At 38.0% G+C, this 15,220-nt stretch overlaps 1 protein-coding gene and 1 non-coding gene across 2 annotated transcripts; one reads left to right on the top strand and one right to left on the bottom strand.

Annotated features, from left to right (window-relative positions):
- Positions 1-9,864: 9,864 nt before the first annotated feature.
- On the top strand, positions 9,865-10,401 carry LOC111910623 (uncharacterized). The gene has a single exon (XM_023906450.1). It carries the CDS (start codon positions 9,865-9,867, stop codon positions 10,399-10,401), a length of 537 nt encoding a protein of 178 aa, XP_023762218.1.
- Positions 10,402-14,731: 4,330 nt separating this feature from the next.
- Positions 14,732-14,838, bottom strand: LOC128134006 (small nucleolar RNA R71). The gene has a single exon (XR_008232339.1). It is a non-coding gene; the product is annotated as a small nucleolar RNA R71 (small nucleolar RNA).
- Between the last annotated feature and the right edge of the window lie 382 nt (positions 14,839-15,220).

Consider the following 15,220-nt stretch of genomic DNA (forward strand, 5'->3'; position numbering starts at 1 on the left):
CGAAGGGACTGAGTCCGGTTAAGCAGCTCCATCATGCACGGAGCATAGGGCTGAAGGATGATATTAGTTTTAGTAGTTAGATAATTTTGAAATTTGTAAAGTGTAATTGACATTTGATGATGAATAAAAGTTGTGTTTATTTTTGAGTAAAGTGTTGCTATCTTTTGTCAATCTTTTACTATATTTCTTTTGCATGTTTTGACTTCTAGAATAATTATGTTTGGTATATCATATTATTCGAATTCTCCATAGTCAGTCATATGTTGGAAGTAGGTATGAATCAAGACTGTCATGTGGTGGTTGCAGAGGTCTAAGTTGTTGGACATGGCTATAACACTCATGAGTGCTCATAGGTTCTGAGTATTCGATTCAACCCACACTCACTAGTATCAGTGCATTGAATTTATCTCGAGTGATCGTGAGACAGTAATATCATATAACTCTTCAAACCTAGAGATATGCCTTGTTGCCTATGAGTTGGTTATGCATTGATCGTATGAAACCGCATTAATAACTCGATTTTATAAAACGTACTTGTATGTGTGATTCAACAAGTAGTAGAACAAGCGTATGAGTCAAAGTTTATCTATTCCTTCTTGGATTAAAAGTGGATATTTGGGCCCCTCGAAAATTTTTTCTTTGAAAGCTCAGTCAGTCAACTCAACTGAATGTCAGACTCACTTCTAATGAGTTCTAGCCTTGTTAAAGGTCATTCTAAGGAGTTTTAGCCTAGTACACTCATGGAATAAGTGTCTGGAAGTATCAGCGGAAGTTCTAAGCCATCCAGCAAACCATAAACATCTTCATGAGGAGTTTACGGTCAGGACCCACGAGTTTACGGTCAGGGTGACCGTAAAATCCCTCCTATACATATAATTATTGATCATTTTGATCATTTCTTCCCTTTACAACTCTAGAAACTCAAATTCTCTCTCAAGTATCAAAGGATCATCCTTCAAATCCTCGAAAATGTAAGTAATTCCTTCCATTCTATGAGTTCATACATCTTCTCTTCTTGATTCACCCTTTGATTTCATCCACTAACTTCGATTTTGGGTTTGATCTTCAAGATCACCAAGAACACATAGTGGTTCTTGGGCCGTGAACTCATCTTCAAACTTCCAAATTATAAGTATCCTTCCATATACCTTAGAAACTCTGAATATGCACCAAGAAACAACTGCTTTGCACGATTTTCCAGGAGTTTACAGTTGTAAACACCCTAGACTGTAAACCTCTAGGACCATAAACTCTATAACCGTGAATGCAGTGGCCGTAAACTCCATTTTTGTCAATCACATGTGATTCAACACTTCATTTCAAGTTTTTTCTTGTCCCTATGGTTGTTCCTTGCACGTTAGTTGCTTTTAAACACTAAATTTATGCCAATATATGCCATTATATGTTAGTTAGGACTCCTTTGTGACTCGGGCCTTCATTCGTGGAACTTCTCAACCTTACACACATATTCGTTTGAATCACCCACATCATGTGAGTTCATACCCCTATAATGAATCTTTTATCAGTTTTAAATGCTTTTAGGGGGGGGGGGGGAACAAGTTGAACACAATAATAATTGTGTAAATATTTGTTATAAACATCTTTCAAATGATTGCTTATGTCTTCTATAAGTGATCAAAGCATTTCAAAAACTCTTTTAAAGTTATGTTACTTCATAGTTTAACAAATCTCCGTTTCTAAAGTACGAGCATAACTTAGTAGATAAATGAGTCTTTTTCAATAACAGTTCAAGTGAAACATTAGTAAACTATAAGGGGTATATTTTAGAGGTTCAATTCATTCTAGACAAGAGAACATACTATGATGAGAAACAAAGAGAACACACTACATACTAGACAGAGAGAACATAAATTACACTAGTACATACAATACATATACAAGAATACTATAACATAAATGTGAGCCACTGTTTCGGGGCATGGAATCACTGCCATGGCTCATTTTGTACCCAGAGTCTCCTGGAGGGAGAGCGTGAATTTGTTTATAGATCTATACTGGATTGACTATCCTATACCTTGTTGTTTGCTACAGTGGGACTTGCAAGTCTACAGGTGCCAAATGTCATTTCTTCCGACGTCTTTCATCCCTGTGTTTTAATCAATAGTGTGATACAACCATATCACATTTTTACATTAATTAATAACTAATTAAAGGTAGTTTGTACAATAGTAGTTACTATATACAATACTACAGTACTTACATTTTTCCCGTTACTTTCATATTGTGACAATACCACTTGAAAGTCAAATGCAAACTATTTTCAAGTCAAAATAGTTATAAACTAAGGAAAACTTACATTTTACAAATGATAAACAAAACATTCGAGTCTAGTACATTCAGTAGAAAGGGACCATAATACTAACCTTACGATTCCTTAATGTATACATCAAAGAATATATATCAATAGGATCCGACAGATAATAGGATGTGTGCTTTCCGCTTCATTTCCTGTTCCTTGTTTGGTTGTGGGCTTGGAACGGATTCACTGCACAGTTTTTTGTTCCTTGTTTGGTTATGAGTCAAGTCATAGTACACTAATTCAATGCACAGTTTTCTAGTACAAAACATACTTTTCAAATCAGAACTTTTGGTATACAAAACTAGAAACTTACCAGTAAAAGGGTTTAATCCATTTTATTAAACCAATATAAACTTAAAGGACCTTAGGTGTTTAACTCTATAATACCTTAGTTTATACATCATGGTTATATATAATTAATACTAAATAGGTAGTTGGATGCGTGCTTCCCGCCTCATTTCTTGTTCCTTGTTTGGCTGTGGGCTTAGGGCAGATTCACACAATTAACTAACTATTCGATATTAGATTATATATAGCCAGTATAAACTAAGTGATTATAGAAGGAACCACTATGGTCACTATTTTATTATAAGAAATAAGGGTTTTTTTTAAATAATCTTTTTATAAAATATAAAGGAACTATCACAACTAACTCCAAGAGTAACAAGTGAATACACCAGGGTTATATACAACAATGATATAACAAACAATGGGATGTGTGTTTTCCGCCTTACTTCCTGTTCCTTGTTTGGTTGTGGGCTTAGGGCAGATAAACACAATCGTTTGTTTGTTTACTCTGAGTTTTATATAACTTGTATCCATTTAGTACTCGTTGAAAGGATTATATAGTCATTTTTACTTATCTTTCATCAAAGTAGGAAATATAGGATTTTCTGAAGGAACAGGCGAATTTTTTTAAACAGAACTTACAACTTACTACATCTTACTACAACTTTCTACAACATACTTACATCACTAAAATCTTATGAACTCACCAGCTTAATTGCTGATCAACTCTTTCAAAATAACTTGTATTCTTAGGAGACTAGTAGACAGGTACTCGCGCTGGGAATTTAGAAGATGGAGCATAATAACTTCAAGTCTTGTTTTTTTATTTGCTTATGTATTCTATGTTTTGTGAACACACACATTGTAAACACTTTCTTTCTAATGAAATGGTTGTTCATTACTTTGATTACTATGATTCATGTCTTGTGATACTAAATAGGACGTCCTCACCCCCGAACGTTTCCGCCGTTCCGGTTTTGGGGTGTGACATAGTGGTATTAGAGCATTGATTATAGTGAACCAAGTATATCAAGAGATAAAAGATATACAACTATAAATACAATGGGGCTTAAGTTCTCTGGATAATAATATATTTTAAGAGTATAACAATAAGTTATAAAAATATACCTACTTGCTTATACATGTATACATACTAGAACAAGTATCACATGAAGAACAGAACAAAAGTATTTAAAGGTTGAACACTGCGGTCAAACCTGGACAGTTATGTAATCATAACTAGGATCAATATAGTCTGATCAACTATATTCATTCGAGATGTGACCGACATGTGTTTGGGAGTGATGTGGTGTTGCAACAGTCATAAAACTTACCTAACACCAGTCAAGAGAATTCTAGATCAAGTACATAGAGTTAGAGTACTATAGGAGTATTCTAGGATACTATAACACGATAACAAGTTTGAAACATACCAAGTACATTACATTAAAATACTATGGGAGTATTTTAGGCACTATATAAATAACTTATGTGATAACTTAAAAGACCCTTACATATAGGTCTCTAATCTTGCAATGTATACTCCCAAGGTTTTATATAATTGAGATTTTATAAACTTAGAATTTATGATCTACACTTCACTACCTGTTACTTGTTTGGTTGTGGTTTTGGAGTAGTATCACATATTTGAAGGTCTATTTCATCTCGAATTATATACAACTTTTATACATTGTACAATTGTAGGAGGACTTTGTAAGGATCACCCCATAAAGTTACCCTAAATCTAATAGATTCTTTAGTCATATCCATTCTCGCATGACAAACCCATATAGATGTGACCACTTCCTCATAGTTGTCAACAGAAGAGTTAAGGAGGAACAAAAGTAAGTTCAAGAGAAGTTTTCAAGGAGGGATCAGCCAAAGTAACCAACATGTCATATGCGTTGCACTAATAAATAATAATCTTGGTTAACTTAACGAGTTAGTGGAAACACTGCTCACATTATGTGTTAGGATTATTTTATTACATGCAACTGGTAACATTTATTCAAGTAACAGATATTCATTCGAGGATAGCCATTCCAAATTCATAAATTTTATTAGGTATAGACTCTTTTATGAATTGTTTCCAGAACCCTGTAGAAGTCAGGACCCGATACATTCATAACTAGGACAACCTTGTCTTTCAGCTTTCGGATTTTATCCATTACTATAGCCTTATTCCTGTCTCATCTTTGTATTCTTTTAGCAAATATGCCTCCTCGCAGATCAAACAGACGCACTACTCTGATAACTCCAACTCAACCGCCACTACGTCCGCCACAATTCGATATTGCTTCTCTCCAAGCAACGATATCCTCCGCAGTGCCAACTGCTCTAGCTCATTTCGGCGAAAGTGGTACCTTCGGATCTAGTAGCGGTACCCACTTAGCCAACCCCGGAGCTACTCACAGACACCTAAGGGAGTGTTCGTATAAGGACTTCATGAACTGCAAACCCAAATCCTTCAATGGAGATGGAGGAGTCATTGCCCTGATGTAATGGTTCGAGAAAACAGATTCGGTCTTCGAAATCTGTTTATGCCCAGAAGGGAGCAAAGTCAAGTTTGCTGCCTGCACCTTCTCCGACAGAGCCCTGACATGGTTGAACAACCATGTTAAGTCACTGACCCTATCAGGGGCTAAATCAATAGGTTGGGAGAACCTAAAAGAGATGATGTTGGAAGAATATTGCCCGAGGGGTGAAGTTCAGAAGCTGGAACAAGAACTATGGGAGCTCACGATGGTCGACTCTGACATAGTGGCCTACACTGACAGATTTAGCGACTTAGTAGCACTATGACCCGGGATGGTTACCCCGGAGAGCAAGAAGATATAAAGATACATCTGGGGTCTAACTGCTCCGACCCAAGGAGATGTGTTGTCTTCTAACCCAGCTACATTCGATAGCGCCAAACGCCTGGCCCAGCGACTCATTGACCATGGAGTCCGCCATGGTGTAGAAGTCCTCATTCCCAAACCATCGAAGGGAAAGGACTATAATCAGAATTCGGGGAACAAGAGGAAGAAGAAGTGAACAAGACAGGATTCCCTGCAAGAGCAACAAGCGAGTATGATGTACGCCGCTACAACTCCTACTACTCCAGCACCTGGCAATCGATATGCTGGAACCCTCCCAAAGTGTGGAAAGTGAAGCTATCACCAAACCGGAGTATGTCGGGATATGCAGTGTCTGAACTGCCACAGAAAGGCACACACAGTCCGTTTCTACAGCGGATCAGCTCAATCGATCTCCCAAGTCCCCGGAGTTGAAGAAAACCAAGCCTGCTATGGCTATGGTGAGAACGGACACTACCATAGGGACTGCCCAATAACAAAGAACTCAGGAGCAGATGGACGAATCCTGATGATCACTGTAGGAAAATCAACCTTAGAGCCGCCAACAAGCAGCAGTACATATTCAATCTATGAATTACTTTAAAAATTAATTTATATTTATATAAGATTAAAACTTGGGGGAAAACACTTAAAAAGTAATTATAATAACTCACATATTGAAATAGATCACAATATTCAAGAGAACTAAATGATCTGTTTAGAGAAGCTATGATGGCTTAGCATATACATCAGAGTTGTGCATGACTAAGATGTTGCGGACTTAGAGTAAGTAATTCCTCCTTAATTCTTGTTCCTTGTTTGGTTGTGGATTTGAGGCAGAGTTACTTAGTCGGCTGTCTTATTCATCTTAATTATTCATAACTTGTATATGACAGGCAATCGTAGTGGTACCGAGGAGGATCATGATATAAAGTATCAACACTAACTATCAAAACACTTTCATTGTGTGTACTCGCACATAGCGGTACGATACGTAGGAGTGTTAACATCAAATGGAAAAAAAGCAGTAGAACATTTACAAAGAGTACATTGTCGAACACACTAAGAGTACATTGTCGAACACACTAGGAGTACACTGTCGAACATACTATGGGTACATCATCGTATAACATCAATTTCTTTCAAATCGGCCAAAACTTTTTTCAGTAAAGAGTCCGTTACTATCATTCGTCATGAATTGGTGTGGTCCTCACCATACTAAGTTCATATGTTTCTATCGCCTCGACCGTCAAGTTCGCGAAACCTTCGTCATTCGTATCGACAGTTCGGCCTAAACCTTAGTTTTGTCTTTCGTATTCTAAACCTCGAAGTACTCATGCAAAGTGTACTTTGTCCTCCATAGCCTTGCCGTCGTAAGTTCTGCATACCGTTCCAAAATACCACTCGTCCAGCAGACCAAGTTCGAGCATAGAGGCTAAGGATGAATACAACCCACCTATTACTATTCAGTGTATATGTGAGAGTGGTATATAATTATGATTACGCAGATCTAGTATGTGTGTTTCCGCCCTATCTCCTGTTCCTTGTTTGATTGTGGACCTGTGGTAGAGTCGCACATCCGACCGTCTAACTAATCTTGATTATATACGACTTGTATACACAAGGTAATGATAGGTGGACCAAAGTATGAATCCTATCATGAAAACTAGGGCAAAGTTGCCAGGTCTACGAGTGGGTATTCTGCAAATCAGAGGAGTGCAAACTCAGTAGTACTATAAGAAAACTAATTTTGGGACGAAATTCCATCTAACGGGGGGATGATGTGACAACCCGAAATTTTTTGCTTTGAAAGCTCAGTCAGTCAACTCAACTGAATGTCAGTCTCACTTCTAATGAGTTCTAGCCTTGTTAAAGGTCATTCTAAGGAATTTTAGCCTAGTACACTCATGGAATAAGTGTTAGGAAGTATCAACGGAAGTTCTAAGCCATCCAACAAACCGTAAACCTCTTCATGAGGACTTTACGGTCAGGACCCATGAGTTTACGGTTAGGGTGACCGTAAACTCCCTCCTATATATATATATATATATATATATATATATCATTTTGATCATTTCTTCCCTTTACAACTCTAGAAACTCAAATTCTCTCTCAAGTATCAAAGGATCATCCTTCAAATCCTCAAAAATGTAAGTAATTCCTTCCATTCTATGAGTTCATACATCTTCTCTTCTTGATTCACCCTTTGATTTCATCCACTAACTTCGATTTTGGGTTTCATCTTCAAGATCACCAAGAACACATAGTGGTTCTTGGGCCGTGAACTCCTCTTCGAACTTCCAAATTGTAAGTATCCTTCCATATACCTTAGAAACTCTGAATATGCACCAAGAAACAACCGTTTTGCATGATTTTCCAGGAGTTTACGGTTGTAAACACCCTAGACCGTAAACACCCTATATCGTAAACCTCTAGGACCGTAAACTCTATGACCGTGAACGTAGTGGCCGTAAACTCCCTTTTTGTCAATCACATGTGATTCAACACTTCATTTGAAGTGTTTCATTGTCCTTAAGGTTGTTCCTTGCATGTTAGATGCTTTTAAACACTAAATTCATGCCCATATATGCCATTATATGTCAGTTAGGACTCATATGTGACTCGGGACTTCATTCGTGGAACTTCTCATCCTTACACACATATTCGTTTGAATCACCCACATCATGTGAGTTTATACCCCTATAATGAATCTTTTAACAGTTTTAAATGCTTTGAAGGGGGGAATACAAGTTGAACACAATAATAATTGTGTAAATGTTTGTTATAAACATCTTTCAAATGATTGCTTATGTCTTCTACAAGTGATCAAAGCATTTCAAATACTCTTTAATGTTATGTTACTTCATAGTTTAACAAAACTCCGTTTTTAAAGTAGGAGCATAACTTAGTAGATAAATGAGTCTTTTCAATAACAGTTCAAGTGAAACATTTGTAAACTATAAGGGGTATAGTTTAGAGGTTCAGTTCATACTAGACAAGAGAACATACTATGATGAGAAACAAAGAGAACACACTACATACTAGACAGAGAGAACATACATTACACTAGTACATACAATACATATACAAGAATACTATAACATAAGTGTGAGCCACTATTTCGGGGCATTGCGTCATTGCCATGGCTCGTTTTGTATCCAGGGTCTCCTGGAGGGAGAGCGTGAATTTGTGTATAGATCTATACTGGATTGACTATCCTACACTTTGTTGTTTGCTACAGTGGGACTTGCAAGTCTACGGGTGTCAAATGTCATTTCTTCTGACGTCTTTCATCATCGTGGTTTAGTTAATAGTATGGTACAACCATATCACATTTTTACCTTAATTAATAATTGAATGAAGGTAGTTAGTACAACAATAGTTACTATATACATTACTACAGTACTTACATTTTTCCCATTACTTTCATATTGTGATAGTACCACTTGAAAGTCAAATGCAAACTATTTTCGAGTCAAGATAGTTATAAACTAGGGAAAACTTACATTTTACAAACGAGAAATAGAACAATCGAATCTAGTACATTCAGTAGAAAGGGACCATAATGCTAACCTTATGATTCCTTAGTGTATACATCAAAGCATATATATATATATATATATATATATATATATATATATATATATATATATATATATATATATATATATATCAATAGGATCCGACAGATAATAGGATGTGTGCTTTCCACTTCATTTCCTATTCTTTGGTTGGTTGTGGGCTTGAACGGATTTACCTAGCCTATTATCCATTCGATCTTTTATATATATATATATATATATATATATATATATATATATATATATATATATATGTTCCGTGTAAATTAAGTCGTCATAAGGGATACCAGGTATGAGTCAAGTCATAAGACACTAATTCAATGCACAGTTTTCTAGTACAAAACCTACTTTTCAAATCAGAACTTTTGCTATACAAAACTAGAAACTTACCAGTAAAAGGGTTTAATCCATTTTATTAAACCAGTATAAACTTAAAGGAACTTAGGTGTTTAACTTTATAATACCTTGTTTATACATCATGGTTATATATAATTAATACCCGATAGGTAGTTGGATGTGTGCTTCCCAACCTCCACACATGCATCCGGGATAGTCGCTACAACTATCGTTACAGCAGCAAGCCTTCTATGGCCCCAACCCAGGGTACCAGGCATTCTACGGTCATCTCGGGGCGCAGTCGTGTAACACGCCCGACCAATATAATGTGCAAGGCTCGCTAGTCACACCCAATCAGGATTGCCTGTCGCGGAGTGTCACATCTCCGTTTTCCAAAGAACTGTTGGAGTAAGAAATCCCAAATACAGCAAAACTCTCCAACTTGAAAACTTACAATGGTACTACCGATCTGGATAGTCACATTGATACGTATGAGTGGACGATGACGTTATTAAAGCTGGACAAGCGTTTCTGGTGCACATATTTCCCGACCACCCTCGATGGAAATGTAGGCATGTGGTTCAAGATGGTGCGACTAGGTAGCATTTACAACTTTGGCCAACTCAAGTATCTGTTCCTCACAAACTTCATGCAACTACGAAAGTACAAAGGCGATTCCCACTCCATCATCGGATGTAAGCAAAGGGAAGGGGAAAGCATAAGAGAATACTTCACACGGTTTACAAACGCCACATTAGACACATCGGGTCATGAAGAGGGCCTTATAGTAGGAGATTTCACATGGGGACTCCTACCAGGTCCTTTGTCACAGAAACTCATAGGCAAAAATCCACCGACAAGAGCCAAGTTAAAGGAAAGGGTGGAAAGATATCTAAGACAAAAGGAAGGTGAGGTAGCGAAACAAGCATATTTAAACGCTATAACAGTCAAGCGCTATAACCCAACCCACGTAGAAACGTCGGGGGGGGGGGGGAAGCAGACACTCCAGGAGAGGGAAGAGACCGATGGGTCGCTTTAGGCCATTCGTCAGAGACGACAGACGGGGCCGTCGACCAGATGTATACGTGGTTGCAGATAAGCAACAAGAAAAGGCACCAAAAGGACAGTACTGTGAATACCACAAAAGCAAAACACACGATACCACCAATTGCTCAGTCCTTAAGAAAGAAATGGAGGAGAAAAAACTCAAGGGGGATCTCGTGGAGATAGCACGCAACCTATGCGCCAAATTCAATGCAGAAAACGCGAAAGGAGCTCCCAGAGAGGGTACCGAACCTAAAGACATATTCATGATACGCGACAAGAGGTATAGACACGAAGGAACTGTCTTCCAGGAGAACCCCGCGGTTACGAAACAAACGCTCCCATTATCGGCATAGGATCCCAAACTAGAAAGTTGGATAGGTGATAACCCACTCATAATCCAAGCCTCTATTAAGGACGTGGTCATACACAGAGTGTACATCGACATAGGTAGCTCAGCAGACATCATCTACGAGCATTGTTTATGTCTCCTCCCAGATAGGAGGAAGGATGGTCTGAGACCTACAACAGGAAGGTTGATCGGATTCACAGGACATAGTTTATGGCCGTTAGGCACCATCCACCTCCCCGTACACTAATTAGTCCGGACAAGAAATGAAGGAAAACGGTTTTGGTCAATTTTTTTTGTAATTCGACACTCAGCAGAACATAACATCAATTTGGGAAGGCCAGCTCTGCTTAAGTTAGGAGCGATCCGATCAAAAATACATGGGATAGTAAAGTTCAACACTAGCGAAGGACTGGCTACAATCCTGGCCACACCGCCAAGACAACTGCAATGTTTTACGATCATGCAACCAGCCGAGATGACAAGGGAAATCAAAAAGGCATGGGGCTGATCGGCAGACGAGAAAGAGGTGATCAACAAAGAACACCCTGATCGGACAACCAGCATCGGTCGCAACCTCCTAGGGCACACCAGACGGGCGCTCGTCGACCTCCTCGGGCGATACAAACACGTGTTTGCATGGGTCCCCACAGACATGGTTGGCGTCGAACGGAAAACCATAGAACACAAACTCAGGATTAAACCAGGTCCAAAGGAAGTGAAGCAGTAAAAGAGGATTCAAGGAGGGGACCGCAATAGGGTGATCAATGCGGAGGTGACTAAACTGACAAAGGTGGGTGTTGGGACCCGAATTGTTGCGTCTGTGGCTCGCTCCTTAGCCCAGTTTTGTTACCAGTTTGGGCCTGTCCAACCATGTTTATTTTGATTAGGGTTTTAGTATTTAAGGTGCATGCAGGCATCCTTTTTTTGACCACTTACATTTATTATTTCAAGTATTATACTACAAACCCTAGCTCGCCTCTATAGTGGAAGTTGTTGATCGAGCTCTGCTGAGGCGTGACTATATTTGAATCTTTAAGCTATATTTTGATTATGTCTTTAGTTCGTAGTGTTTATTTGTTTGTTTTACTGATTAACCTGTTGAATATCTAATCAATCTAAGAGTTTTCAACTCATCAAATGGTATCAGAGCAGGAGACTGTGTAATCCATACACATCTCTTCTGTTGAAGAAGATCTTAGGGTTTTTCCGCTTTGATCGATATTGTTAGAGTCGTCAGATGCTATTGACGTAGTTCTTTAATAGTTGATCTTACCCTAAATGTTATTTACAAATCTGATCTTAAGCAGGTTTTTGAACAAACATCATCATGTCCGTGGAAGATTCTTAGACAAACCCAATCAATATCTCCAATAATATAGGATCAACGACAAGGATTCCTATATTATACACTCAAGATTATGAGGTGTGTACGCATCACTTTGAAGACTACATGATTGGTTAAGAAAACAATGGATACTTGATTTGGGAGGCGATTATTGTAGGTCCATTCACTCACTCAAGCACTTGAAGAACTATTAAAACTCAAAGGGAATACAAATCAAATCGTTAATGATGTGAAAAAATACCCCAAGATGAGAAGTGATATGTGCATAATTAGTTCATATTAAGTATACATTTTTATTCATTTATTAGTTTAATTATCGCATATTATGGACAAAAGGTACTTAAAAGTGTTAAATTATGTTTTTCAGTCCTAAGATGAAGCTTGGAAGCGAAAGGAAGCAGGAGAAACAGTTAGAAGATCGAGAATGGAATAAAGAAGGAAAACACTAAAAAAGGCACGTACTCGGCGAGTCATAACTTCTACTCGGTGAGTCCAATCAAATGATCGAGAAGATAATGACTCGGGATCCCAGAGACTTATCGCAATACGGGGAATGTGAGAGGGACTCGACGAGTCACCAGTTGACTCGACGAGTCGATTCGTATATTTAAAGATAATTCCACAGATCGATAGGGAAGAGTTATAGGATGATTCAGAAGTGCTTTGCTATGATTGAGAAGCCTGAAAAACCCTAGAAGACGACGAAGAAAGCTAGAATTCAATTCCGGAGAGTAATTAAGGCAAAATTTCATCATTCCACTTATTCTTTTGTTTATTCATCATGATTAAGCAACTTGACTTTGTTTGTTTGCTGTTATTTACTTTAATTATGAGCTAAAACCTTTAGACTTCTATTTGGGGATACAAAGTTGACAATATGGTTTGATTGATTGGTAGGATTAATTCCAAGTTGGTGAATTTTTGTTATTTTAGCTTGCTAAAGAACCTTGTGTGTGAATAATAATTAATTTTCTGTTAATAGGAAGATAATTGATTAGCATGAACATCTATTGATTATTGTCCTCATATGATATATTGTGACCACATAGTTATATGTCTAGGATTAATGAATATGAAACTAGAATTAATAAGCAAATTGAGTAAATTCATGTGCAAGCTTGTAAGATGACTATCAAACAAGAGGTTAATTAAAAAGAATAAATTAGTTAACTATTGCAAGTCTAACTTAACCCGGATAATTAATCTAGTAAATATAATTAAATTAGACAATTGGCCACTGTTTGAGTTAGTTTATTTGCTAAGGATTAGGGTAGTGAACACAAATCTAATCACTTGAATCGGTAACCAACGAAAGAATTAATCCATTGCACTATTACCTTGAAAATCAACCATAGAGTTAACCAAGTTGAACTAAACAGAAGTTCCTTTCCAATTATTGAATCTAGTTAAATCGTTATTTTCTAGTTTTAAATTAGTAATAATTAGTAAGTTCCTAGTCTTGTAAAACTAGAGAAAAACCCCTGCTTCTTAATTAACTTAGATTAAATTAGTTTTTAGTTTAATTTGCCGTTCCCTGTGTTCGATACCCTGCTTATTTAGCTATACCACAATTGATAGGTTCACTGCCTTTTGTGTGTTATTTGATAATTAAAAGTAGGTTTAAAACTAGTTGGTTTCACACACATCAAGTTTTTGGCGTCGTTGCCTGGGAACGGTTCTAAAATTAATATTAAAGTCTAGTTTAATCGATCCTTTGTGTGGGATTTATCTTACACAAAGTTATTTACAAAGCAAATCAATAAGTAGATTTAGTTTTATTACAATTCCGTTTTTTAAATAACTATAAATTTTCTTTTCTGTTTTGGCCTTGCACTCGCCGAGTGCACTCGTGCCGACTCGGCGAGTACATCGCTGTTTTAGTCTTTATTTTTTTATTCCGTTTTTATTCCTTTTACGCGTTTCGTTTCTTTTGTTTCGTTTTTTTTCAGCTGTTTCATGACCCGAGGATCTGACACACCTCTGGTACCTCCTTTGGAAGACCCGAAATCCGCACTAAAGAGAAGCAAAGGAAAAGTCGTAGGAGAAACCGCAACTTCAAAGAACTCACCACTCAAGAACTTAAAATCCATTTTTAGCAAGAAGAAGAGCAGCAAATCAGGAGCATCAAGTGCCTCGTTAACAATTGAAGAACCAATTCACGAAGATATCGAGTACGAGACCGAGGAAGAAGAAGAGCATATTTCCGAGCACGAAACCGTTTCCGAAGAAGAGTTAGCTATCACTATGGCTAACATTGATGAAGTCCCCATGGGGGAGTGGAAGAAAAGGATGCGTGATGACACTGGGCCGGGACTTGTGCAACCCGCAATTCCCGCAACCGCCACTTTCGAGCTAAAAGGCCATATTCTCACCCAACTCAAAGAGATTCCTTTCTACGGGAAGGATCATGAAGACGCTTACAAGCACTTGGACGAAGTGAATGATGTGGCCGATTACTTCAACGTGCCTAATGTTCCACGCGAGACCCAGCTTCTTCGAATGCTTCCTGTCACATTTAAAGGAGCTGCAAAAGATTGGTTAAAGTCACTTCCTCCCGGATCGGTCACCACATGGGCCAAGATGAAAGAAGAATTCATAGACCATTTCTGCCCGCCCTCCAAGATAGCCAAGCTAAAGAAAGCCATTGCCAACTTCAAGCAAAAACCCGACGAATCTCTTTATGAAGCTTGGGAAAGATACAAGAGCCTACTTAGAAATTGCCCACACCATGACCTTAATAACCAACAAGAGGTCTCCATTTTTTATGATGGAGTCAATGTCACCACAAGGCAATTGCTTGATTCTCAAGGCCCGCTTACAAAGAAGGCGCCCCCGGTAATCAAAGAATTAATTGAAGAATTCTCTAAGCACTCTAGAGAATACCACAATCCGAGAAACGAAGTAAGTCGAGGGGTAGTAAACGCGGCAAGTGATAGCATGGCGGCGGTGATAGCAAAGCTTGATAGTCTAGATCGAAGAATGACAAAAATGGATCAAGCAATCCATGCTATTAGGGTAGGATGCGAAAATTGTGGAGGGTCCCATCTCGCAAGGGATTGTGATTTGGATGAGAATGGAAATAAGAAAGCTCAAGTCTTCTATTCAAGTGGTGATCGG

The sequence above is a fragment of the Lactuca sativa genome, chromosome 4 (genome assembly GCF_002870075.4).
Source record: "Lactuca sativa cultivar Salinas chromosome 4, Lsat_Salinas_v11, whole genome shotgun sequence".
In the NCBI taxonomy this organism is placed as follows: Eukaryota; Viridiplantae; Streptophyta; class Magnoliopsida; order Asterales; family Asteraceae; genus Lactuca; species Lactuca sativa.

Coding starts and splice junctions, on each gene's coding strand:
- LOC111910623 (XM_023906450.1), top strand. CDS start 9,865: ATGACGTTATTAAAGCTGGACAAGCGTTTCTGGTGCACATATTTCCCG.